At 34.1% G+C, this 27,502-nt stretch overlaps 1 protein-coding gene across 1 annotated transcript in view; it reads right to left on the bottom strand.

Moving 5' to 3' along the window:
- Window positions 1-27,502, bottom strand: part of RASA1 (RAS p21 protein activator 1) — a 110,202-nt gene that overhangs the window by 45,206 nt on the left and 37,494 nt on the right. Inside the window, exons 2-7 of the mRNA XM_060093133.1 lie at window positions 14,379-14,531; window positions 13,256-13,391; window positions 12,576-12,646; window positions 8,517-8,634; window positions 5,100-5,131; window positions 723-775 (exon numbers count right to left, since the gene is read on the bottom strand). Of these exons, the coding sequence (XP_059949116.1) occupies window positions 723-775; window positions 5,100-5,131; window positions 8,517-8,634; window positions 12,576-12,646; window positions 13,256-13,391; window positions 14,379-14,531 (563 nt within the window). The remainder of the gene's footprint in view (window positions 1-722; window positions 776-5,099; window positions 5,132-8,516; window positions 8,635-12,575; window positions 12,647-13,255; window positions 13,392-14,378; window positions 14,532-27,502) is intronic.

Below are 27,502 nucleotides of genomic sequence, written 5' to 3'. Positions count from 1 at the left end.
TAGTTAGGATAAGTGATAATGGAATAGTTTTTGTTTTAAATAATAAACCCACAGTACGATTCAATTTTTATTTTGCATATCTCTGTAACCACACAGTTTTAGGAAATGTTAAAATCAACATATTTTAAATAAGGCCCAATTTTATAATTCTACAAGTGTACAAAGATAAATGCAAGAACATTTGCTGCACCTGAACAGCAAGAAAATGAAAACAACATGATATTCCTCTATAAGAGACTGATAATAAATTATGGTATTTATACAATGGAAAGCTTATGGTCATTAAAAAGAATAATGAAAATTTATATATGCAGATACGGTATGATTTCCCAAAATACATCTTAACATGAAAAAAGTGTGTTGTATGTTCCTGTGAGAGTGTGGGGGGGGGTATGTGTAGCGGGGCAAGTAGGGGTGAGGAAGAAAGACAGACACGAAACTTCTAGAAACACAGGGAAAAACACTCATCTGGCACTGCTTCTAAGGAAGAATACAGGGGCCTGGTGCAGAAGGAAAATGCACTGCACTGAATTTTATACTGCATGTTTTCAACTAAAAAACACCCAAAACCAAGAACACCAATTTCTCTGTGCTGGGCAAGAAATTACAGTATACATAAATATCAAATGAATGCTAAAGGCAAATACATGATAAATGGTTGGTTCACTTTTTTATTCTTTTTAAATAACAACATTACAAAAGGAAAGTGAATATATAAATACCTGTCATTAGTAAATTATAAGCTTCTTGTTTGGAAATTTTCCCATGGAACCATCTTGAAAAGAGAATAAATTAAATATGTAAATCAAAAGTCTTTTTTGCTGTTATACCATCAAAACTAAACAACTAACATAATAAGTTTAATTCAATTGCATTTGATTAATGCAATTGATCAAATGACCTCATTCCTTTTACATTTTTTACTACACTTTGTAAACATGCCTAAGTTCAACAAGATATAGAAAAATTAGGGACTATCTAGTATGAACTACAATTTCCATATTAATTACCAATACAAAAACAGCAATGATTTTAATTCTGATAATGACAAATTGTTAAGCTTACATCATAACTAGCATTCTTTTTTCTTTTTATTAGGAGGGGGGAGTGGTAGAGGTAGAGCCCACCAGAGCTGCCCAGAAAAAAAATTAGTGGATTAATTTTTCTCATACTTCTCTCAAAGTGAATTTCCCTATAAGTTCTCTCTTCAAATCAACATGGTTGATTCATACTTTACTGAAAGCCAGAAAATAAGACTGAATGATGAGAAAGAAGAGATACCAACATCAAGAACTGAAAGAAAAGAATGACTTAGTATTACTAATTCTATTGGAGCTAATGGCCTATCATATCAGATTGTCAGAATATTTTATATTCTGCATACTTAAAATAAGCCTTTAGAAATTATTAGAAAAGGCATTAGTCAAAATCTACTGCATATAATAACTAAAGTATTTAAATAATTTACCTTAAAATAAAATGATACATCTGGTTTAAAAATTAATTACTAGTAATCAGATTACTTAAAATCTCTCATCTGAAGGACTATTATCTATCTTGCTGATTAAGACATGTTATATGTTAATACCAAGCTGACAACTCCAGATTACCTCTCTACCACTTTGCCATATATTCTTAGGGTCTATAATTATATTTAATCGTGGCTTAAAGAACAAGTTGGAAAGTAAAAATACTACAAGACTAAAATATATAAATGCCCTAAAATCCAATGTTACAGGTTTAGAGGCTGTTCATACTGTTTTAAATTATCCATATTATTACTGGTCAGAGTATAAAATATAACTGAATTTTTACCTTTTCACATGAATAAAATGTTAAACTTTTACTTTCTCTCTTTAACTTTATTCCAACCCTTAATTCAGATTTCCTGAGGCTCCCAATGCTAATTATGAATAATTTAAAACAAGTATACAATAACTGGAGCAGTCCAGGCTGCCTTAAAAGGCAGTAAAGTTCCATACTGCATTCAAACACAGCTGAAATGACCATTTACTACAAATGCTAAAACAGCATTTCTATATTCTAGTGGATAGTTGATTAGATGACCTCAAAGGCACATCCTATATTTCTCTATAGCTAGAATAAAGGAGAAAAAGGGAATTTAAAAGGGGGAGGGGGCAAAAAATAGCATTTAGAGAACAAATTGGCAATACTGTTTTCTGAAAGGATTGGATCTGAGTTTCCTCATTCAGGCATTTATTACCACATGTAAAATGAGTATATTTCAAGCACATGGTTTGTACCAATAATAGAAAAATGAGACTGTGACCTTAGGAAGTCCCCATTGTAGTAAGAAAAAGGAACATAAATACTGTATAACTATAAAAAGAATGTAGAAAATATAACAAAGAGCAGTGATAGGTACATGCTGAGGGCATTTTTAGAATAACAGAGAAGGGCACCAATTCTGTAGGGTGAATAAGGGGGAAGATAACAGAAGACTTCTTGGGAAGAGTGATAAATGGGTTAAGTCTCTAAGTAAGAATAGGCATTAACCAAATACAATGGAGGGGAATTCTGGCCTAGGAAGTAGCTTGAGCGAAGGAGAAAAACAGTACTAAGCATTTGAAGATCTACAAGCTAGAGAGTAGAATATAAAACTACAAATGACAAGAGATAGGACTTATAAAGGACACAAGACCTGGATCAGATCTTTTCAGACTCTGCTAAGGTAAAGAGAATCAGGCAAGAATTTTAAGTGAGAAAGTAATACAGTCAGATATATGTTTTAGGTAGATTATTCTAGCTGTTAGAAGAAAGGATTTGAGGAGACTAAAGTGTCAAGCAAGACCAACTTAGAGGTTATTGCTACATCAAAGTCCTGGTACAAGATGAAAAGGGCCTGAACTAGAATATGGTTGCTTAAGACTGAGAAGAAGGCACACATTCAAGACATATTTTAGAAGATAAAAATAGCAGGACTTGGTACTTGTGTCTTGGAAATATGGAGCTGAAAAGGAACACAGCTAAAGTTATACAATCTATTTAGTCTCAAAAGGCATTCGGGGATGTTACTGAGGATGCTTCACTGCCAGTCAACACCTTAAGAAATCAGAGGGAGCTGACAAATACAGAAAATAAACCAACAATGCAAATTTAGCTTATGCTAAATACCAAATGAGTAGAAAACTATAAAGTTCAGAATATGGAACGATCACAAATGTATTAAATTTTAAAAAAAGATTTCCCAGTGAAACTGGGATTTATACGTTATAAGAAAACTGGATATAGCTTTAAATGTTTATTGGTATTTGACCTCTCTTTTTTTTCTTTTCTTTTTAAAAAGAATTTATGGTATTATTTTAAATAGGGATAAAAATATAGATTTCTTGCTTCTCTTGAAAATCAAGAGGCTTTCATAACACTAGACTCACACACTTTCACACATCAATTAGACCGGTCACCTCACTGCCGGCAAACACGGTCTAGTTTTTGACTTCCTGCAGTCTTCTGTGATACAAACAGTGAATGTTAGTTTCCATTTACTACCACACTTGCAGTGTTATTTTCTTACAGTAGCGAAACAGTTCCATGTTCCTTGATCGCTATCAAAGTGGGAAAATAAGAAAGATTAAGATTATTGTAATTTGAGAAAAATGGGAATATATACACCTGACCCAGTTCATTTGCTTACATTATCTGTATGCCTCTTCCAAACATTAATTAGAATTTGCAACTCCTCACATAGGTAGTGAGAAGACTTCAAACTAGTACAATCAACAAAGTACAGTCTCACTGATGAAGGCTACTTTGCAACTACACAGAACAATAAGGAAAATGAACTCAGAAAATCTCATATGTTCCACTTAAGAAAGGGTGGGAACTAAATTAGATGACTAAAAGTGGAGTATTCAGTTTGTTTTCATGTTCTAATGGTTAGAATTCAGAATAAGCAAATACTTGAGAGGCAAGCCTTAAATTCCATCCATAATTGCCGACAGGAAGGTAAGAAAAAAATATTCCACTAAAAACATATTAGATGAACAGTTTATTAAAATAATATGAGTAAAACAGAATTTGGATTAAGAGTTAAGCCCCTTAGATATGGGGAGGGGGAAGGGTAAACTGGGATGAAGTGAGAGAGCAGCACTGACATATATATACTACCAAATGTAAAATAGATAGCTAGTGGGAAGCAGCTGCATAGCACAGGGAGATCATCTCGGTGCTTTGTGACCACCTAGAGGGGTGGGATAGGGAGGGTGGGAGGGAGATGCAAGAGGGCGGGGATATGGGGATATATGTATACATATAGCTGATTCACTTTGTTATACAGCAGAAACTAACACACCATTGAAAAGCAATTATACTCCAATAAAGATGTTAAAAAAAAAAAAGAAAAGAAATTTTTTTTTTAAGTTAAGCCCTGTAAAAGAAAACGTATATACAAATAAATATCAAGAGGGATGAGAAGGACACTAAAAAAGATCTTCGAGGACATTAATAAAATTAGAGCAAAGCTGAAACACCATGTGGAGTGATCTCCCATAAAAGCAACTAATAACTTCTGGAATATAAGAGAAGAATGTAGCAAATAGTAAGAATATAAGATAAGAATGGTGGCAAGTAGTAGGTATAGTAATACCTGGTCTTTGAATTAGCCCTTATACTTAAAATCAGCCTGAAAAAAATTATGAAAATAAAGTCCTTGCAGAATCTTATTAATATGGTAAAGAACCATAATTTGGGGGAAAAGCTCTCTGACTTAAAAAAAAAAAAAAAAAAAAAAACTGAACCATAAAGTACATAAAAGGTAATGGCAACAAAAACAAGAAACACTATGAATAAATCAGTAAGAAAACAAAAAAAAATGTGAGGAATTATGACATTCATAATGTTATTAATGTACTGTTTATCAAAAAGTCTTTAGTTTGGTGATATAAGAGATGTAGGTATAAGCCACCTTCATTATCACTAGGTCCTTAAGAAAATAGAAATCAACTCGAGCCAAATAAAAACATTTTTTAAGTCAGCTCAAGAAGTATCAATTTTCTTTTAAAATATTTTTAGATCAAAGTTTTCCAATTAGTAAGTTTACAATATATTTTTTTCCCTTTTAATAGTTAACACAGACTTACATTTTGCCTTCATGTGGATCTTCTTCCCGGCCCTAAAGGGAAAGACATTAAGACAGTTTTTATGTAATTATTAATATACTTTTATTAAAATTAATAAAATCTTATCTTCAAACATATCTACACCCTGCCCTTCATATGTATTTATGTATATACAAGAAAAGGTGTTTCTATTCATGAAAGGTCTTTCCAAAACTCTCCCCCTTAGTCCTCTTCTCTCTTTGTTGTGATTACTCTAATCCAGGCCCTTCTCCTCTCTTTTCTTAAACTTTTAACAACAGCCAACTAGTATAATTACCTCTGTGCTCCATCCCACCCCACCACTCCAATCTGGATTCATCAGTTTCAACTGCAACTTTGCTCTGCATTAAGAAACACCAAACCAAACAAAAATAAACACATTTTAAAAACCAGACCTTTAGTACCTCTCTACTGCCCACAAACTCCTCAGTTTACAACCAGAATCCTTTACCATATGACTCAAGTCTACATTTCCTGTCTCATACTACCATTTCTCTTTAGGTATCTATACCATGGTCACTCATAAACTACCTCTTTGCTAATCTACATTTTCCCACCACTGTAGCTTGCTCTTTTTTACTTAGAATGTCCTTTCCACTCAGTACTTCCTACCTGTTAGTTAAAACCTAAACCATCTAGTCAGGATCTATCTCAAACACTACCTCCTCAGTAAGACACTGAGTCCCTAAAACATAAACATGAACTTTTTCTCTGAATAGAAAAGACATCCTTCTTTTTTCATCTTTTGAACTTTACCCTACTCTATTTGATATTGCCATTATTTAAGATACACTAGGTGATATTCATTCCATTATCGTGGCTATAAGCATCTTAAGACCTGAGCCATTTTTTTGTTAACACTGACTACCACAACCACTAGCACAACGCTTGGCACATAATTTTCACTGAATATCTGTTGAATTGTAGTCCTAGTAACCAGCACAGTACCTGACATCAAGTTTCCATTGAATAACGAAGGAAAGGTAGAAAAATGAACTAAGTACACATGGATTTACTTCTCTAAATTTGGTACTGACTCAAATATCAAATATCTAACCAAATTAAAATCAAACACTTGCTAAATGCCTTCTATATTATAAAATGCTAAAAACAAATTACATAAAAACAAAATGCATTATCACTGCCCAAAAGGAGTTAATCTCTATATAAGAGGTTTACAGAATAAATTAATTTTAAATGTAATGGGATATAAAGTTAAGGTGCTATGGAAACACACAAAGAAACAATATAGCCTAAGAAAGGGTGTGAAAAAAGGGGCAACATCTGAGCCGAATTGATAGATGAATCAAATTTTACAAAGCAGTTTAGCAGGGCAGGAGTGTCAAGGAAGAGGGGAAAGAATAGGCATAGAGACATCCATTCATTCAACAAACATTTGCTGAATGGCTGCTAATGCCAGATTATTATTATTCTAGGCAACAGGTACACACTGAATCAGAGACAAAAATCCTCACAGAGCTTACATTCTGGAATTAAGACATAATATAGTACAAATGTGCTTGGAGAACAGTAATGAAAATTAGAATTTCTGGGTGGGAAATTCCTTAAATCCATCCAGCAACCAAATGTCTGAAATCTAGACAATCTCCAAATGGCTCTCCAATCTACAAGGATTCACTATGTTCCAATGAAGACCATTATGAAAAATTATTCTAAATACTGAAGTAAAAACTGTTTATAATTCTAACTTGGAACCATTCCACTACTAATTCAAAGTATGACCATATTCATTTTTAACAGCCACATCACATTGTTCACTCACACTGAGTTGTTAACTTGTTCTCCTTTTTTTTTCTTTCCTTGTATGTTAGGTCATGTCTCCTTATCTTAAACTGGGCTTTTTTCCCCCCCTATATTCAATGGATAACTTTCACTTATCCTTATTAAAATTTATCTTGTTAAATTTGACCCAGAGTTCGAAGAGCCTGAGAGGAAAGTTCAACTACACCTCAATTCCTTTAAATAATCAGAATAATGGGGGTAGGAGGGTTACAGCAGAAAGAAAATCCAACATACTACTAAGAAACTTTGTAGTAAAACTAACATAGATGTTAAGATTCTTCAGTTTGAACACTTCCTGTCCTTACAGAATAAATATCACTCTTGCTGTAGAATACAGAATTCTAATCTAGTAATTAGTTCTAATCCCAGCTCTTCCACTAAGTAACTATGTGACTATGAGTATGGAACGTATCATACCATTTCCTCAACTCCTCCCACTTTTCCTCAGTATGTTTTACTGCTACATATCAAGATCTGGCTGCCAGAATAGGCAGACAAGAGAATTAATAGCAAAGAAAAATATTCTCCACTGCCGTCCTCCTGGAACAATAATCAGAGCACAGGTTTCAGCATATTACCAGGTTCAAGGCATAATTTAAAAACAGTCACTCTGAGGGTTGTAAAAAATAACAGACAGGGGCTTCCCTGGTGGCGCAGTGGTTGAGAGTCCGCCTGCCGATGCAGGGGACACGGGTTCGTGCCCCGATCCCGGAGGATCCCACATGCCGCGGAGCGGCTGGGCCCGCGAGCCATGGCCGCGGAGCCTGTGTGTCCAGAGCCTGTGCTCCGCAACGGGAGAGGCCACAGCAGTGAGAGGCCCGCGTACAGCAAAAATAAATAAATAAATAAATAAATAAATAAATAAATAAATAAATTTAAAAAAAAATAAAAAAATAAAAAAAATAACAGACAACCATTCCATCCTGCTGGACAAATCCGAAAGAGAAGAGTGAATTCCAAAACTATAATACAATGTTTAATATGTTTCAGTGATACTCAATACTGTATCTGAAATACATATGCCACTTGAACGCTGATCTGTATCTAAAAATGCACAAACACGATTATTTAGTGTCTAAGACTACTGATAATGTATTTTGTGATGACATTGAAAACAAGGGAAATATTCAAAATATAGAACCATGTGATAATATATGTGTAATATAACTCCATTTTTCCAAGGTTACTAGAAAATTATACATATATTTGGGAGAGTTTATAAAGAGTTTGAAAGCAAACGTGCAACCATTTGAGATTCCATGATCAGTTGGACATAATATCATTTATGAGGAAGTCCAAGAAGACAAAAAGGGATACAAATAAGCACACATGTTAATACATTTTTAATTTTTAGAAACTCATGAAAACATCCTGAATATTGGCAACTACAGATTAAAACATGCTTGCTTGGTTGTGCTCTTTACAAATAAATAGCATTTACCAACAGTAAATATGTTTTAATGAAAAATTACTTGTACTTATGAATTGAGGTTTTTCATAAAAGAAATATATCCATAGCTAATTTCCCTGATTATGGACAAGTTCCAAAATTTAAAAAGTATTTAGAATTCTGAGAAGGAGAAGAACAAAACTTACCACCTCTTCTACTAGGTCTTCAACAATAAGACCTTGTTCATCTGTTCTTAGATTTGTAACCCACATCCATCCATCTTCTAACTCGTTATGAACAATGAACATATCTCCTTTTAAGAAACTGAAAATAGCAATTATGAAGTTATTAAAATTAAATAAAATTTTTAAACATGGAAATTTAATTGATTATGTACCACCTCACAGAGATAATATGATACTGGAAAACGCAAGGGGTTAAAGTCAAATACTCTAGATTTTTGTCCTGTTTCTGTCATCATCTACGTGTAAAAGACACTTATCTGAATCTTAATTTCGACATGCACAAAATGGGTTTAATAACAGTACCTATACTATCTGTATCACTGGATTATTGTTAGATTCAAACTGGAATTTATGTAAACAGTAATTATACATATATTACAGGCTTTGGGGTGTAACTACAAGAAAACTGAACTTTAAAATTTAAGTTTCAATGTTATTACTCTTTCAGATATAGGTTAGACATAAAATTATAAACATTAAATAAATATTATTAACTCATTCCACATATACAGGATAAGGTTACTTTAGAAGAAGTTTATTTTAAATAAGCATAATTAGCCTTATCACACAGATGCTTATGAGCGTAACATTTTTCTCATAAAAGACATTAGGGTTTATTTAATTCACTCAGCTATCCATGGTCCAACAAGTAGAGCATTCTTTCTCCGAAAGTGGTACCAAAGGGTATATATAATGAGAATGCATGCATGTTTTTTCTGTTACCAATACCTGAGTGGAGGGATGTATACACAATCTAGTTTCTTTTCATTGGAATCTAGATGTTTTCAACCTCCACACAATCACAGGATTAAAAAGTTGTTGATGTATGTCATCAATATAAAACCATCAGTAATTCCTTGAACTTTTCCTTTTAGGCTTGAACAAATGCCTTTGAGTGCTTAAGGTTTTAAGATTGACTGGATGCTACCATTGACCCTGTATCTATATCCCTATCTGTAATATATATGTATTTTTTAAATAAATTTTCCTTTAAGTCTTAATATTCACAAACCAAAGTTACAGTAAGTAAATTTCTTCTCATACCTTTGAAAACTTTGTTTTTCTCTGAAATATCTGAAGCTTCACTGTTACTTGGACCAGTTCAAGAATAAAAACTTGTACACGATGCTTCAGATGCACTCTTTTTGAATAAGCACAGAATACTGCATTCTACCTTGATTCTACAACCCTTAACAATGACCAGTATTTCACTAGCTGAAAGGGGGCAGACATTACCACTTAGCCAAGTATAAATTGTTCCTTTCCGGAACCAACCACCCAAATAAATATATTAAAATAGAAGTCAAAGAGAAATGAGAAATGACAAGTTTCATTTTTGGTCAAAAGCAGTCCTAAGAGATTTTTTTTTTAAATTTTGACTTGTTTCTATACTACAAACTTTTTATGATGCAAAAAAACAAAAACATGAAAAATAAAAAGCTTACTGGCAGAAACATCATAATCCTAAGATTAATTATGCATTATTTTGCATTTTTCCTCAAAACAGGTTAAAGTGCTTTATTAAATCTCATTAATCTTCAGATGTTTTTACTTTAAAAAAAATACTTCTCAGGTATATATAAATTTAAAAAGACTCATAACTTCATACATATTTCTGTCATTCTAATTCTTGTTTAAATTTTCATCTTCCTAGATCAGAAGTACTCAATTTTTGGAAGGTCTCTCAGGACCCCTTTACAGTTTTAAAAATTGATACCCTAACAGGCTTTCATTTACTCATTTACATGGATTATATCTATTGATAATTACCATATTAGAATTTAAAATGTAAATGTTTAAAAATATTTATTAATTCCTTTTAAAATATTAATATACCCTATTAACATGGTAACATAAAAAATGAAAAATAATTATAATCTTTACAAGTTTAATAAGAATATTATTGCCTTGCATTTTTGCAAATCTCATGTCTGGCTTAACTGAAAACTGCTGGATTCTCATATCCATTTCTTTCTTTTTTTTTTTTTTTTCTTTTTGCTGTATGCGGGCCTCTCACTGTTGTGGCCTCTCCCATTGCGGAGCACAGGCTCCGGATGCGCAGGCCCAGCGGCCATGGCTCACGGGCCCAGCCGCTCCGTGGCATATGGGATCCTCCCAGACCGGGGCACGAACCCGTGTCCCCTGCATCGGCAGGCGGACTCTTAACCACTGCGCCACCAGGGAGGCCCCCTCCATTTCTTTATTCAATCTGTTGTTATATGGTTTTTTTGCTTAAAGTATATGAGGAAAATCTGGCTTTATACAAATATGTAGTTGTGAAAGGGATGAGTATTTTAATAGCTTTTCAGATAATTATAGATATTCTATTACATTAACCCCAAAACTTGACTAGTGGTATTTTCTTGGAGGTTGGTTGTAATGTGGAATCTAAAACTATGTATCAATGAACTTTCTGTACCATTCCAATAACCTCTATTGGTCTATCTTGCACTGTGAATGGATCTTTTACCCAGCCATAATTTTGTAACATCATGCATTGATCATTTAGAAAATACTGATTCACTGAGATGTGCAGATCATCCAGATATAAACACATTATACAGCATCAAAACATCACATTCTTCAATATCAGCACCAATTTCATCAGAAAAGTCATTAAGTGTCTAGGAAGCTGTCAAACTCCTGATGGCAAATACAGGGTTTCCAAAATACTAATTTTTCCTCGAAAGCTCAAATTGTCATTGGCAACAAATACTGCCAGTTATTTCCCTTGAAGTAACAGATTCACTTTGTTCTTTAAAAAAAAAAAAAGTCAGATATTCAAGTCTGAATAACCATAATTTGCCTGTCAGTAATTCTTCTAAGTGAAAATGATGTGCACAAAAAAAAAAAAGCAGCTAGTTCAGCTCTCAAAGCGCCTCTTTTCCTCAAGACATTGAACTGTGGTACACAGTAGAGGTGCTTTATGAGTATGTCCCATTTCATCACAAAGATATTAAAAAGATGTGTAGCCATAGGTTGAGGTTTATAAAACAAATATTTTTTATTATCTCACCAAGAATATTCGTAAGAGAAACTGGCTTTTTTTGTTTAACTGCAAGCATGGGGCAGTGAAAAACGATATACATTTGTTACCACTGCCTTGATTTGTGCTAAGACACCAGCAGTTTTACTATCCATGGCTTCTGAACCACCATATAAATGTCACAGTGAAAAAGGCAAATTATGTCTTAGTATTATTATGAAAATAGTTTTGATCTTATGAATCTTCTGAATGGATCTCAAGGATCCCCAGGGTTACATGGATCACACTTTGAGAGCTGCTGTCCTAGATGACCCCACTGGGAATTTACAAATCATCCAAAATTCCCAAATTTGCAGTTCAGTGCTGTTTTTCTTTCCCTTCTCTTTCTTTCACTGGCTTTTCCAGCTTAGATCACAAATAAAGGTGTGCCAATAAGAACTAAGTGAGAAGTTATTTTGAGGGCAATCATATAAAAATGGATTGCCTACTTGGAGATTTCAGATAGTTGAATCTTTGTTTTTTAAAATACCATATTTCCAGAAATTTTTAGTGCTTCCCAAAAGTTATCACTACATTTTAAATACTGCTATTGATTTCAATGAGAAGCTGTAAACTCAGAATTATTAATTATTCAAAGTAGCCTTAACATTTTACCAATAATAAACAAATTTTCTATCAGAAAGCTAAACTTATAGAAAGATACAGATAATTTGATAATAATTATCAAATTATATAATAAATCAAACTCTATAGAAATAATAAAAACAAATTATATATAAGAACTCTCCTTACTTTGTCAGAGATAGTCTAATAAAAGCTAAGTTATTTCTCCTGTCATCTTCACTGTGGCCTCTCTGATCCAAATTCACAGTCTGAACAGATAAGCCAACACAGGGGGACAGGAACAATGGACTTAATATTAAGGGCATGCTTTGCTGGATGCTATTTCCTCAATTTCCAAAACCTTCCTAGTCCAAGAGCAACAAATTTTCAGTCTTTCAAATGCCTATAAACGAGATTATATTATAAAATACCTTATTTCATCAGTGTCTGGTACTTTTGTGTAAGGGAGAATGGCTCGAACACGCCTTCTATCTTCTACTGGCTAGAAACCATAAAAAAATTGATTTACAAAAGATAAACTTTCTATGTCAAAGTCAAATTGGGTATGTCCACACAAAGGTAAAGCCAGTAAAACCCCACATTATAAATTCTGTAGGATCATTCAAACTATTTTTTACTGAGCCTCTAAATACCCAAACCCTGGAAATGCTCATCTTGTTTTGTTGTTGTTTGTACAGAAATTCTTTAACAGTATAACCAATATGTTTTTAATCAGGTAATATGAGTTATCATTTAATTTTAAATACACTACACAACATATAAAGTAACCTTTCTCCAATGGTGCAGAAGACATTTCAGAATCTTGCAGCAACTTCAGCATTAGCACTATGATATCAGTAATTACTCCTCATTCATTCAGAAATATTTGTTAGGGTATCACCATACAGTACAATAAAAAAAATCTAGTAACTTAAATACAAAGTAACAGGAAAATTACTCTTTCTTTTTTTAAAGAAGTTGCCAGTTATGCTGACACTACAACCAGGATTAAATCTTGAATTATATTATAATAAACATCACGAGAAACTGAACAAGAGCTAACCCCATTAGTAAAGTGAAATAATAAAGTTTTGAAAGATATTTTACTTGCCTCTGGCGGTGCAACTGGATAAAGCAGTTTTTCTCCTTTAAGCAAACAGGAAACATGACTGTAATAACCTATTAGGTCTGACAGAGAAGAAAAACGTCTTCCACCAATGTAGTAATCCCCACACATAGCAATAATCCTATTTGTACAGGAAAAAAAATACAGTAAAACAAAAACCTTTATAACCAATTTTTAAGACCAAGTTCCATAGAAATTATAAACCGATAATTTTCATACTTTTCCTTTATCTGCATCCTTATATTAAAACACCACTTACTAATACCTTCACCATATGCAAATTACTTGAGGTTATTTCTTTTGAAAAGATATATGTATGCATTTGATATGAAATACATATCTGACTTACAAACCTCAATTACATAATTCATTAAAATATTTATAAATCCATCCTCAGATAACTCTTACTTTCCATATTTAAGACAAAATAGCAATTTTAATTACTTTTCTTTGGCTAAAAGTAGTTTACAGATCTCTTGAAATATTTACAGAGTATAATAATAATTTCACATTTTACACGTGGTATGACAGTACTCTTAAAGTCTATTTTAAAATCCGAAAATGAAGGGTATACAAACATTTTATCAGTTAACTTTACAGGCACTAGATGATTTTTTTTCAATGGCTCCCATAAAAATGAAATAAAAGACAACAATATATGTAAATATATTGATACAAACTTTGATATCTGTACTTGAAAATCTAGATGCCTGTTTAATTGAAATGAATGTCTGCAACAAGCTTCAGAACAGTGAAGCTAAAATGAGTTAAACTGCCCTCTTAAAATACTGTTTCTGTATTTTCTGTTACTCTGTGGTCTGAAAGTATACATTTCCTTTGTTTCTGCTTTACCACTCAAAGTTTCTTTGTAGTTCTTTATACTTTAAAAGTGATAACTATACTTATGATTAGCACAAAAAAGTCCAATAATACTGTTTTTTTTAAATGTAAGCATTCAATAGTATCTACTCTAAATCACTTATTAAATCATTTAATTGAAAACACATTTCTTTCTCCATTATTTAAATGTCACTAAAGCAGGTGTATTTATGAATACTACAGCAAAATAGCTACAGTATGTAGCCTCATAATAGGAATAAAGACTTACCTAAAATGGTTGACAACATTTGTCTGGCTAAGAAATGAAAGTACAAAGGACCCTGGCCTCCGATCACTCTCTCTTATAAGGTAACTGCCGGACTTCCCTGCCTGCCTGACGCGTTCTTCTGCTATAGTTCTATCAAGTTTTCCATGATACCACCTAAGAAAAAAGGTTAAGAGATTAGAATAAAAATAGCAACCATAAAATTACTATTGGCAGTTGAAAAACATACTACTACAGATTTTACATACCTACATGTAACTTAGACATTTACATTTTACTCTGAACCAGTCATTCCAATTTTAATTCAATTGTTTTTAATTTCTCAGTCTCTTAGACATTTACATTTTACTCTGAACCAGTCATTCCAATTTTAATTCAATTGTTTTTAATTTCTCAGTCTCTCAAAAATAATTCATTTACTCAGTTTTTACTCTGTTCGATAAGCTCAGGCCTAATCACCTCACATATTCACCTCTTCTATTTCTGCCCATCTCTCTACCTCCAGGACTGTCTACCTGTTCAAGATACAAACACTTATTACAATCTAATGCCTACCTAGAAAAACAAGAGTAAGATGGACAAATGGAAACAAATGGTTCATTTACTGCCTCTCTATGTATTAAGGAACCAAGACTTGATATAACAAGGCACATGGTACCTGGGAGAAAATAAAACTTTATTCCATTTTAATGTTTGTGCCCTAAAATAGGAAAACAGAATGACACTGTCTAAAGGCTGCTATTCTAATTTCCTATTTCAATATGAAGCTGATTATTCTCTTTTGTCTTAAGATGATCCACTCCATAACCACACATTTGAACTCTTCAAATTTACTTAACAAACATGTGGGAAATACTGGGTTGGCCAAAAAGTTCGTTTGGTTTCCCCATAACATCTTACAGAAAAACCCAAAAGGCCAAACCAATAAATAATACCTTTGTCCCTTTAACTTTCCTGCTCTCAATTTAACTATCTTCTACCTACCATACTACTAGGTGATTTGCTTAAGTGACTGGCTATACCATGGCTACAACTCTAGCATTATCCATACTACCAATCTATGCCTATAAAAGCCACATGGATTGATATAAACAGAAGCACACTTAGAAACAGACTGGGATTTTCATATGGTCATGGTAACAAATCTACAAAGTAATTGTTATGAAATATTTTTACACTTTCCTTTGGTACTTGTCTAACTTGAAACATTCAGAGGAGAACAATAAACACTCATATTACACTGATATACTTAATATCTAGCCATAAGTTGACAGTCAAGACTATAATAAAACTATGACTATTTTTGTAAGGTTGCTGTAATGAAAGCTTACATTGACTCCTTAGTTTTTTCTTTTTTTTTTAACTTAGAACTTCCCCAAAGAATTATTGTTAATTTTCTTCTAACAACCAACCCATTTATTTGACAGTTTGTATATAAGACAGAAATAAAATAAATGATGAAAAACAATCATGAAGCTTCATCATAACTGAACAGAAAAAACATAATTGTAAACCATTAGTATTAGGGGAAGAAAGGAAAGAACAATAAACATTGCATTCCTCTAAAATTCTAGTCTTAGTTCAACCACTGTCTTTGAGGCTACTGACAAGCGAATTTAGCTTTTAAGAGCTGTTTGTGGTTTTGTTTTGTTTTGTTTTTAATTCTAATAGGAAAAACTTGGACCAATGATCATTAAAAGTTCCTTGAAGAGCTAAAATTTAATGATAGATGATCAGGACAATATTTTGAAATTCTAGGCTAGAAGTTTATTTAACTGTGAAAAATATATGGGACAACCTTGGAATGTGAACCTGGTACATTCCTTATTACCTAAAGTAGTGGAGCTAACCCGCAGAGCAGATTTACACATTGAACAAAGACAAAGTTAAGGACAATTTTAAACAAAGTACCTATTTTTGTATACTTGATACTTGTTAAATTTCTGGTGTGTTTTAAGCAAAATGTCAAGATTAAAAGATTTTTTAATCTCATTCATCTAGTGAACTCACCGTAAGATGATACACAAAGGTGCATGAGGCATTACACAACAACTAATTTATAATAAATACCTGTCTAAAGACTTTTATATATTTGTGATTTTCAGTTTTTACATCTATGTACTTTCTATAAGATTCTGGCATTAAAACAGATATTCAGTTCAAGACAGAGACATAAATCTTAATAAACAACTTTGTTTCCTGATTATTACGAATTCCTTTTATGCCAAAAACTCTTGTTTTGAACACATTAGGTAAAACATGTCAATTCTTGATTATGACTATAAACTGAAATTAAATTATCCAATAATAGGCTTATGAGCACATATGTAGTTGAGCGTGATCCTCAAAACATTCCATTGTTACAAGTCTCCAACTGCTCTAGGAAAAACATTGAATGGTCTTAATCAAAACTTAGAATTTCTCGAATTATCTTTATTGTTCACTTCAAATTATCAAGGTGAATCATACTAACAAGAATATTTTAAATATATCTGCACAGATAGGATGGCTGCACTGATACCTCCTAAACGTCTTCAGAAGAGATTAAGCTGACTGGTGAGACTAGGACTTATCAGAAACCTCCATAATTATGGTCAAGTCTCTATACTTTGTACCTCATTACTATCACTTGTAAAAAAAAAAAAAAAAAAAGGGAAAATAATCTCCATCTCAACCTCAGAACACATTAAATATTTGTCCTAAACTCCTTCAAAGAAAAACAAAACTGGGGCTTCCCTGGTGGCGCAGTGGTTGAGAGTCCACCTGCTGATGCAGGGGACACGTGTTCGTGCCCCGGTCCGGGAAGATCCCACATGCCGCGGAACGCCTGGGCCCGTGAGCCATGGCCGCTGAGCCTGCGCGTCTGGAGCCTGTGCTCCGCAATGGGAGAGGCCACAATAGTGAGAGGCCCGCGTACCACAAAAAAAAAAAAAAAAAAAAGTATGAAAAACAAAACTGAAAAAGCACTCTATAGGCTGTATAGTATAATGGTTAAGAGTAAAGACTCCAGAGTCACTGCTTGTGTTTGAATCCTAGCTCTGCCACTTGGCTGTACAAATATGGGCAAATGTCTTAATTTCTTAGCCTGAGTTTCCTCATCTAAAAAAGGCACATAATAACAGTACCTGCTTCATAGAAGGTTGCATGATATTATTATAAATGAAATAATACATACAAAATTATATAAATTATATACAATATACATAGACTATGGGGCTAATTCAGCTTCATCAATGAAAATATCAAATTTTATACTGTTGCATAATGGATGATTAATTTGTAGATCACCTAAGCCTCTGTTATCTTCCTACCTTCCAGTTCTGTTTACACTGCATCTAATTTTGGGAAGAGAACAGGAGAAACCAATCTTCATTTCTGCTAAAACATTGATTTTTAAGAGGAAATTTCTTTTTCCAAAGCGTCTTTTTTGAACAGTAACGGATCATACATATTAATTGACGTTGGAAGCTCCGAAGTATTCATAAACTAGAAATTCTTCCACTTCTCCTGGCAATTCTAGAAGGAAACCCTCAAATAGCCCCACTCTTTCCCCAATGTGGATATATTCTTTGGAGGAATGGCAAAGACAATATGCATTTGAGATACTGTGACTTAAATTTGCCTAAATTAATACTTTAATAATAAAATATCTAATGTTCTCCTATTTAAAAGTAAACTATCCCCCTCTCTCTCTCTTTCAAGGAAGATTGGGAAAAGAAACAGCAGGAAATTTAAGAAGTAAATACATTTTTCTCAGCTAGTTTTGCAATTTTTGGTTGCAAAATCTTACAGATATGGAGTCTCTTGATTTCATTTTCTTAGACACTACACAATCAGTTTATCTAAAATAAAACATCCAAGATGAAACTACGTATTAAATAAGTCAACAAGAGACAAGTTGGACAAGCTGCAGGAATCATTTTACTTTTAAATTTGGAATTACATGAATGTTTTTATAAACATGTTGTACATTGGTGCAGTATATTTAAGGGGCCTTGGGAGGGCCTTTGTGTTTTTTAGTCTCTCCTAATCAGGTAGAATAATATAGAAATCTATACAATGGGAAAACAACCTGGTGTGAATATAGACAGACACAACTCAAACTACACAATTATTTAAAACTAACGTGACAATACTAAATGGAAACTGTCTACTACAGTAGAAAACAATTAAAATAGCACTACCATCAACAAGCTTCCTTTGTCTAAAAAGGAAACTAAATTGAAGTTCCCAGCAGATCACTTTTACTTTCCACTATGCTCTTCTTCCTAGTTATGTCACTGACAGGCACTGAAGTTCTCAGAGAGAAACATAAGTGCAGAAATCTAACTGCCAAAAAATCTCTGGTCACCTGAATTACCTGGAACTCTGTGTGCCTGATCATACCATGAACTTCTAAAGTTTTTCTGTAACTCTAAAAGATGTTAATCGTATTTTCTCACACATGCTGTCCTTTCTGAAATGAAATTGGTTATTTCAGTCTGGTTAAGACATATACTAAAAACATTTGCTAAATCTACTATAAATCTCCTAAAACCTCCATATTTCTTTTGTTTGTTTGTTTGTTTGCGGTACTCGGGCCTCTCACTGTTGTGGCCTCTCCCGTTGCGGAGCACAGGCTCTGGACGCGCAGGCCCAGCGGCCATGGCTCACGGGCCCAGCCGCTCCGCGGCATGTGGGATCCTCCCGGACCGGGGCACGAACCCGCGTCCCCTGCATCGGCAGGCGGACTCCCAACCACTGCGCCAACAGGGAAGCCCTCCATATTTCTTTTTAACTAACGTAGTCCCCACAGTCATAGGGTCTGAGCTGGTGGTCAAGAAAAATAAACTGACTTTTTAAAGTGAAGGCAAAGTATAGAAAAGATACCTTATAGAAAATGATTTTATTGTCTTTTTCCCCCCACATTGTTATGCAGACAGACTAAAATTTGGTCACTAGTAAATTCACCTGAACAACCACTAGACTAAGCATAAGAGGTATAGTATGCCTTAGACCAATTGCATTACTTAAGAAATATTCATGTGTATGTTTGACATCTTGAGTATATTTGTGTGTTCAGGCAAATAAGAAGTATGTGTGTATGTCTGTGTGTTTGTCTATGCATTTAGTTACATATCTCAGATCAAATTAGCTCAAGAAAAGAACAGAAATTCTGTTTCCTTTTGCCACAGGTAACATATTTACAGGGTCCAAAGGAGGTTTAAGTTCTGTGGGAGTATTTTTTAAAGAAACAGCACTGTTACATGTCCATCCACCCAAAAATTCAGTTTACTGAAAGACTAATATACTAAAGGTGGGACCAACAACACAATGCTTATGCAATCAAAAGTTTATATTGGACTTCCCTGGTGGTCCAGTGGTTAAGACTTTGCCTTCCAATGCAGGGGTGCGGGTTCAATCCTTGGTAGGGGAGCTAAGATCCCACATACCTCACAGGCGAAAAACCAAAACATAAAACAAAAGCAATATTGTAACAAATTCAGTAAAGACTTAAAAAGAGTTTATATTGAAGTACACTTGACCAAGATAGTCTCATTCTCACTAACCTTAACTCCCATCACCCTAGAAAACAGATAATGAAGAGTAGAAAGAGCCACACCCTCTCCAAAAAATGTTATACACTAATCAAACATATTTATTTAAAAAAACAAAGGAAAAGGAAAAGCACAATACTTACTAGCCGGAGGCTAACATCAGTTCCTACCTCACAGCCTCAACCCCTTATATCAGTGAAATTTCATTTCTCAAAAAAACTACCAATTCTTACAGTTGACCTTTTCTTAGAACTTCAACAATTACAGGGTCATATCAGTAACTAAGTACATGAAAAGAGGGCAACGAATGACTTGTGACCATCTGGTCCAACAAACTCATTACTGCAACACAGCTGTAAACTATCTTGAAGGGTAGTTTTTCTACTTAAAAGAAACACTGTGTGATTTTTTTGTTTTGCTTTGTTTAATTTCACAATGTTCAATCTAAAACTTTGGAGGGTATGGTGATTCAGTGGCTACCTACTGCAACTATAACATTTCTTAACCTGTATTTTAAGATATACCTTTAAAATACTGAATCTGAAGTTTAAAAGCAAACTTTAGTCTGGCATGGCCTTTTATTTAGTCCATCTCCAACAAACTGTGTGTCAAGCATTGGGCTACGTGGTAGAAAAACAAGTTAATACCACAGAACTCCATGACATAGGTCTCATGGAGAACACAGACAAATCAGGCAACTGCAATCTGATACAGCAAGTACTAGAATGCGGGGGCATATGGAAAAACTTCAGTCTTAGCATTTTAGTATACACTTCCTGAAAAAACTGATGGCTAAACGGAAACCTACAAGACAAGTAGCAACTAATTCAGAGAAAGCAAGGGACTGAGAAGGTGAGAAAGATGTCACTGGCAGAGGGAAAAAGTAAAGACAAGCAAAGGCCAAAAAATGTTCATATACAGATATGGGAATATGAGAATACTTTAAACTTTCAAAATATACTTTGCAAGCCTAATTCTTATCAGATAATATGGAAAGAATATAACCTTCTGAATTAGACTAGATTTATAACCTTACTTGCTGAACTTCTTTCAGTACCTCAAAGAGAAATGTATCTCAAAGAACATTTTAAAAGTTCAAAATATCCTCAGATCTATCCACTCATCTGCTCCCACCAATAACCCAAGGTGGGGGCAGGCATTAGAACACAGCACTCAAAGTTCTCCACTGTAAGTCCATTATTCTCTCCTATTTCCCCTATATCCCAAACAAATTACATTTATTCATTCAACAAATATTTTTTAAGCACCTGCTATATTTAGGCACTGTTTTAGACATAGGTTTTCTCCCTATGCTTTCTCAAAATGTTTCTCCTATGTAACATTTTTTTAAATAAGGTGAAAAAATTATGCAATTTAGCCAAAAGTCATCCTAAAATTAAGGTATTTTCTATGTTTTTATTTCCCCTCAGAAATGTCTATTTCTCTATTCTCACTCATAGAAATATCAGTATCCCTTCAGCTCAAATTATAACTTCTCTATGAGAAAAATTCCCAAATTGTTCTCCCTAAAGCTGGCTTTCCTCCTAAGCTTCAGGCCTAAGTTACCAAGTACCTGCTAAGAAGCTTCACCTTAAGATGACTATAGCCAAATCTAAAATATCAGCAACTATCCTTAAAACACATACACATGCACGCGTGCACACACACACACACCTCTTCCTCTTTACTCCTCTATCCTGTTAATGGCACCAGCATCTTTCCTAGCGTTTAGACTCAAAACTTCAAAAGCAACACTGATTCCTTCCTATCTCTCTACCCATAACACTACTGCCAACTCGCATATTGCATCTCCAACCTCACCAATTACTCTCGTTCAGGCCCTCTTTTTCTCTTTCTATTTCAACCCGTCCTACAACTATGCAAAGATTATACTCCAATAAAGACGTTAAAAAAAAAAGAAAAAAGACTTCCCCATCATTCTTTCCCACATGCCTTCTCTTCTTTCTCTCCTGCTTCTCATCTTGACTTATGTCACACATCAATCCACTCACCCAAGCTATTAGGTAAAACTATATACTGCTGTGTTTTTTAAGGTCAAAAAAAAAAAAAATTACATATGGTTCAACCTAGTGGAAACCTCTCATCAGTACCTCTGACTTATTCCTCTATTCTATTTACCTCATATCCAATTAGTCAAAAAGCCTTAACAATTCCAAATTCTCAATACCCTTTTATCTATCTAGTCTTTTCCCTTCCCACTGTCAACATCCTTCCTCATCATGTCCTGTAGTAATTCCTGCATTAGGTCTTCTAGCTTCACTGCTCTTCTATTTCCTTATGCATCTGTAATAATACCTCCCCAAACAGCTATGCTTGAAACCGCATCTCAAAAACTGAAATGGTCCCATTGCTTACAGAATAAAATCCGAACTTTTGACATGACATTCAGTAATTCTTATGACTTTTCCAGTCTTCACAGGACTACTTGCCACTTCCTAAACACATCAAGCACATACTTTGAAGCCTCTCTCCCTTTGATCATGCTATTCTTTTCATTTGAAATGCCCTTATTGCCTACCTACGGAAATCCATGTCATTCTTCAATGCCTACCTCACGTGCTATCTCCTTGAACCCCTGGGCATAATTAATCTTCTTCTATCATACTCCCAGCCTATTTCTTATACTCTTTTTTGATATTTTATCTTACTGTAATAAAGTTAGTCATTTTCACATCTAGTTTTTCCATTAGATTGGAAAGTACTTGAGGACACTGGGCACGTTAAGTCATCTTCACATTCTCTACTCTAGCCCTTGGCACAATGCTTTCAGCATGGTAGGCGTTGACAGGTGGGAGGCCAAGAAAAACAAATTTATCAAAAATTCCTGCCTACGCTGAAATTCTCAAGTCATAATCCCTTACTGGAATCCACACGGAGAATGCCTTGCATTCTCCCATTCAAACTATTTCCTCAAGCTGCACTGTCCTCCCACCTGCATTCTAGAGATCTTTTATCACTCTTCCCTCCAGGGGACACCGGTGACTCCAGGCTGAGCCTAAATGCCACCCCCTCAAAGGAATCTTCCAAAGACCATTCTGCCCAAAGTGATGTTTCAAGTCTAAAAATCATCTAGTATATGCCTTGTAGTCACATCTATTTTCTCAGTAGAAAAACTGAGTAGAAATATTAGTTTACTCACCTAAATACCCCCAACCTCACCTACTCTGAACTTCCACAATACTGGCAATTTATACAAATTGTTGACACTCAAAGACATTGATTTGGTTGTTGCCTATTCAGCACCCATCCCATTCGGGGAAAACACACTCACACCACCCTCTGGATACTCTTCCTCCCCCACTTCCGAGGAAGCTTTCATTTTCTTTGAAGAATGCAGCCTAGTCAAAATCGATCATTCCATCGTGAGCACCTGAACCAAGCAGAGTTCTTCACGCTGAAACTGACAGTCAGTCTTTTTCTGAAGGCAAAAGCTACAGGAAGCAAGGTCAAAGAAAGGGTTTTTGTTTATTTACTTGCTAGGTTTTCCACCACTTGGAAGACCCAGTCTATAATAAGAAAGAATGAAGGTGACAGGGCCAAACAGATACAGAGATGGAACTAAAGATTCATGAGAACATTCAAATCCCTGTTGCACTTATCTCTGAGATCCCAGTTACAAGCCTACCCTTCCCTTAGTTTAGCTGTTCATCTCACCCATCTATTACCTCTAGACCAGTTTTTTGATCTCCACGTCCTTTCACATATTTAAAAAATTACTGGACCCCCAAGAAATGTGTTTATGTAGGTAGTTTCTATCAATATTAATAGAAATTAAAACTGAGTACATTCTAAATGTTTACAATTTTAAATTAACACATAGTGGAGTTAATATTGTCAATATAGAAAACATATTCTTTATATAAGATAACTATAATTTCCCAAAAACATTTAGTGAAAAGAGTAGCCTTATTTTAAATTTTATATACTCTTTCATAGCTCACTTAATAGAAGACAGCTGGATTCTCATATCTGTTTCTGAATTCAATCAGTTGCTGTATATTGTTTTGGTTCATAGGTTACGAAAACTGCTACTCAATGAAGCTACTTAAAAGTTAAATAAAATGTACAATCTAACCACACCTATAAATGTTCCATTCTGCTATTAAAATCCATTGGTGTACCATTTATTCATGCATATTTTGTAGCATTATGCAATAGCCACTTGGCAATATTGGTTCACTGAGTTATGAAGAGCTTCCAAGTGTTAACATGTTTTATTTTATAATATCAAAATATCACATTCTTTATATCACCACTACACAATAATGTAGGCTTGGGTTGTCTAAACTGCCTATCTCCCCCTTGCCCAGCTTGTAGGAGATAACCTCGAAGCCCTTGAAATATCCTGCCCAGTAAGAGTGTCTTTGTTTACTGAGAACCTTGGGCCATGCCAGATCATTTATGCTAATATGATTTTATGGTGGGGGATTTGGTCCACCTCTGAAGTCAAACTGATGCAGTAACTAAGGTCTGCCACAAGGGGGCGCCAGGCCCACATGACTACACCTTAATAAAAATTTTAAACCGCAAGGCTCAGGTGAGCTTTCCTGATTGGCAATACTTCACATGTGTTGTCCCACATTGTTACTGAGAGAATTAAGCACTGTCTGTGTGACTTCACTGGGAAAGAACAACTAGAAGCTTGCATCTGTTCTCTCCTGGACTCTGCCCTATGCACTTTCTTTCTTAGCTGATTTTAATGTGTCCTTTGGCTATAATAAACTGTTACTGTGAGTGTAACAGCTCTGCTGAGTTCTGTTTGTCCCTCTAGAAAATCACCGAATCTGAGGGTGGTTTTAGGAACCTCCAACAACAGGCATCAATATAACATGGGTGTCACAACTCTTTTCAGGTAGTAAGTGTAACCTTGAAGAAAAAGTGGCACTGTCTTCAAAAAAGTGATCTGACCTTGGGTTTGGTGGTGTTCTTCAAGAAATAAAAAGCATCACATGTGTACATTATACATCCTTTCTAGCTGACCACAGATTTGTTCTAGAGTTCAGCATAGTCCGGAGCCTGTGCTCCGCGACGGGAGAGGGCACAGCAGTGAGAGGCCAGCGTACCGCAAAAAAAAAAAAAAAAAAAAAAAAAAGTAAGTTGGTAGAGTTCAGCATAAAAGTTCTAATTTTTGTTTTGTTTTGTTTTAGTGAAATGCCATGTCCGTTGCTAATTCTACCTATTATAGTTGCACGTGTGAAAAATATCTATATTGTAGTTTATGGATTGGTAGTATTTCAAATAAATGGTATATTTAAATACTGACCTGACATTTTTTGATATGCTTATCAATTGACATTTTTTCTCAGCTCAAGAGTCTAAATTATTTTTTAATTATAGCTTTTAATATTAGATTTATTCTTTTATATATATTAGGAATTTAAATATAAGCATGCAATTTTATCTTGGAACAAGAAAAGAATTCCTCACAAATGATTTTTCTCTTTGGAAGAAATAAGCTGCAAAAATATCTGTTAAACTACATACAGTTTGTAAATGAGCGCAGCTCATTGAAGCTTCGTATACCTTCGTAAGGTATACGAAGATTATAGGATGTAATATTTCATCCAACTAGTTCTTATATTTTGAAAAAATGTTAAATAGTTTAGTAATGCCATAAGAAATCTTTGTCCAGAAAGAAAAATATCATCAGAAAAGACATTAAGTATTTAGGAAGCTCTCAAATTTACAGTTGCAGATAACAAGGTTTCCAAAATTCTAATTTTTACTTGAATGCTCAAATTTTGCTTGAAAGCACCAAATACTGTCAGTTATTTCCCTTAGAGTAGAGGCTCACTTTGTTCTTTTCCCAAAAAAGTTTCTGCCAAATACTCAAGTTTGACTAACCAAGGTTTGTCTGTCAATCATTCTTTATAGTAAAATAGTGTGCCATAAAAGAAGGGGTCAGTTCAGCTCTCAGCTCAAATAATCACACCACTTCATTTCAAGACAAAGTACTTAGGGATGCAGCATTATGTGAATTTTCCATTTCATCACACTAAATATTAAAAAGACATATGCTCAAGAATTGCAACTTAATAAAATTAATAATTTTCACTTCTCCATCAAAGACATTCTTAATTGAAACTGGCTTTTTTCTTTTTCTTTACAAGTGTATGGCAGTGATAAATAAAATGCCTAGTAGTATAGTTTGGTGACACTGCATTAATTTATACTGAAGTACCAGAAGTTTTTACCTCCTATTGCTTTGCACCATCAGTGCAAATGTCAACAAAATGGAAATGGTAAATAATGACTTAGTATTATGAAAACCTTTACAGACCTCCGAAAGGGTCTCAAGGAACCCCAGGGTTCCTTGAAGCCAATATCCTAGTCAAAGCAGACTAAAAGAATCCTAGGGAAGCTATTCCAACCTCTTGAAGCATCTCAGCTAAGCCTGTCACCTTTAATATGGAAGGCAAGGCCATTGCCAATATTATAACCAAAATTTTAATTCTTCCCTTTCTATTTCTTTATGCCAAGCTCACCCAGCCTCCATTAGTTATGAATTTTTGGTTGTCATTGTTTTTATATAAGATCAACTCTGTTATGAAGCACCCTATTTCCAAATATTTTATTAATTCAAACATTATTTTATTTTATTGACGTTTCAGTTTTTTTTAACTTCCTAGCTTTGACGTCTTTCTCTACTAATATTTTGATGAATAATTCCATTCTCTTTAGATTACTAATTTTTCTTTAGTTGAATTACAGGCTTATGGAATTCTTTAAATTCCATAGTTTCCACTTGATGGTTTGATTCCTTACCTTTAACATAATTTCAGCAATTATTTTGGAATGTCTTACAGATCACTCTAAATTATGCTCAAAGAAATGAACTTCAAGCCAGCCAATTATCATCTAATTGACCTTCAAAGTCAATAAGCTCCTTGACATGACTTGCCATAGTGAACAATCTGAGCCTTTCCTCTAGTCAAAACATTACATATGCCTCCTTCCTCTTCAACCCCCAAAGCCTTCTCTCCAGATCACCCAGCCAGCAGCACATCTGTCAACCACCTCACACACATCAATTCCAGAAAATGACCCTGTGGCACATAAAAACTGAATATGCAGTGGGAGGCATATTACAAAAAGTATTCATTAATAGTCCTGCCACAACCAATTAGCTGTTTGGAAAGTCATCAGGCAAAGATTTCCAAACAAAATACACAAAATAAGTGCAGGAGAAATTAAATAATTATTTTTTAAATCAAACTATAAAAACTATAGGTTTACATATAAATCTTAATATGATAATCCATGCTTAAAAGCCAAAACAAAAAAGCTACAAAGATTGATTTGACAGCACAAAAACTTGGTATGACAAAATAAAAGTAAGCAAAAATTTAAATGCACACATGTGCTCATATAACACAAACAAGGAACATCACTGTAGTTGTTTTCAATTCCAAAAGATTAAATAAAAATTAATAACTAGAGATGAGTAAATAAACTATGTACATCCAATAGAAAACTATGTAGCTACTTAAAAGAATAATCCAAATGTACACAAGTACAAAATCTCCTCAATGAGTCCTATTCTGACTACCCTAATTAAAATTTGCACCC

The sequence above is a fragment of the Mesoplodon densirostris genome, chromosome 3 (assembly GCF_025265405.1).
Source record: "Mesoplodon densirostris isolate mMesDen1 chromosome 3, mMesDen1 primary haplotype, whole genome shotgun sequence".
NCBI lineage: Eukaryota > Metazoa > Chordata > Mammalia > Artiodactyla > Ziphiidae > Mesoplodon > Mesoplodon densirostris.
Note: the sequence above shows the minus strand (reverse complement) of the source record. Positions and strands in the feature narration are given on the sequence as shown.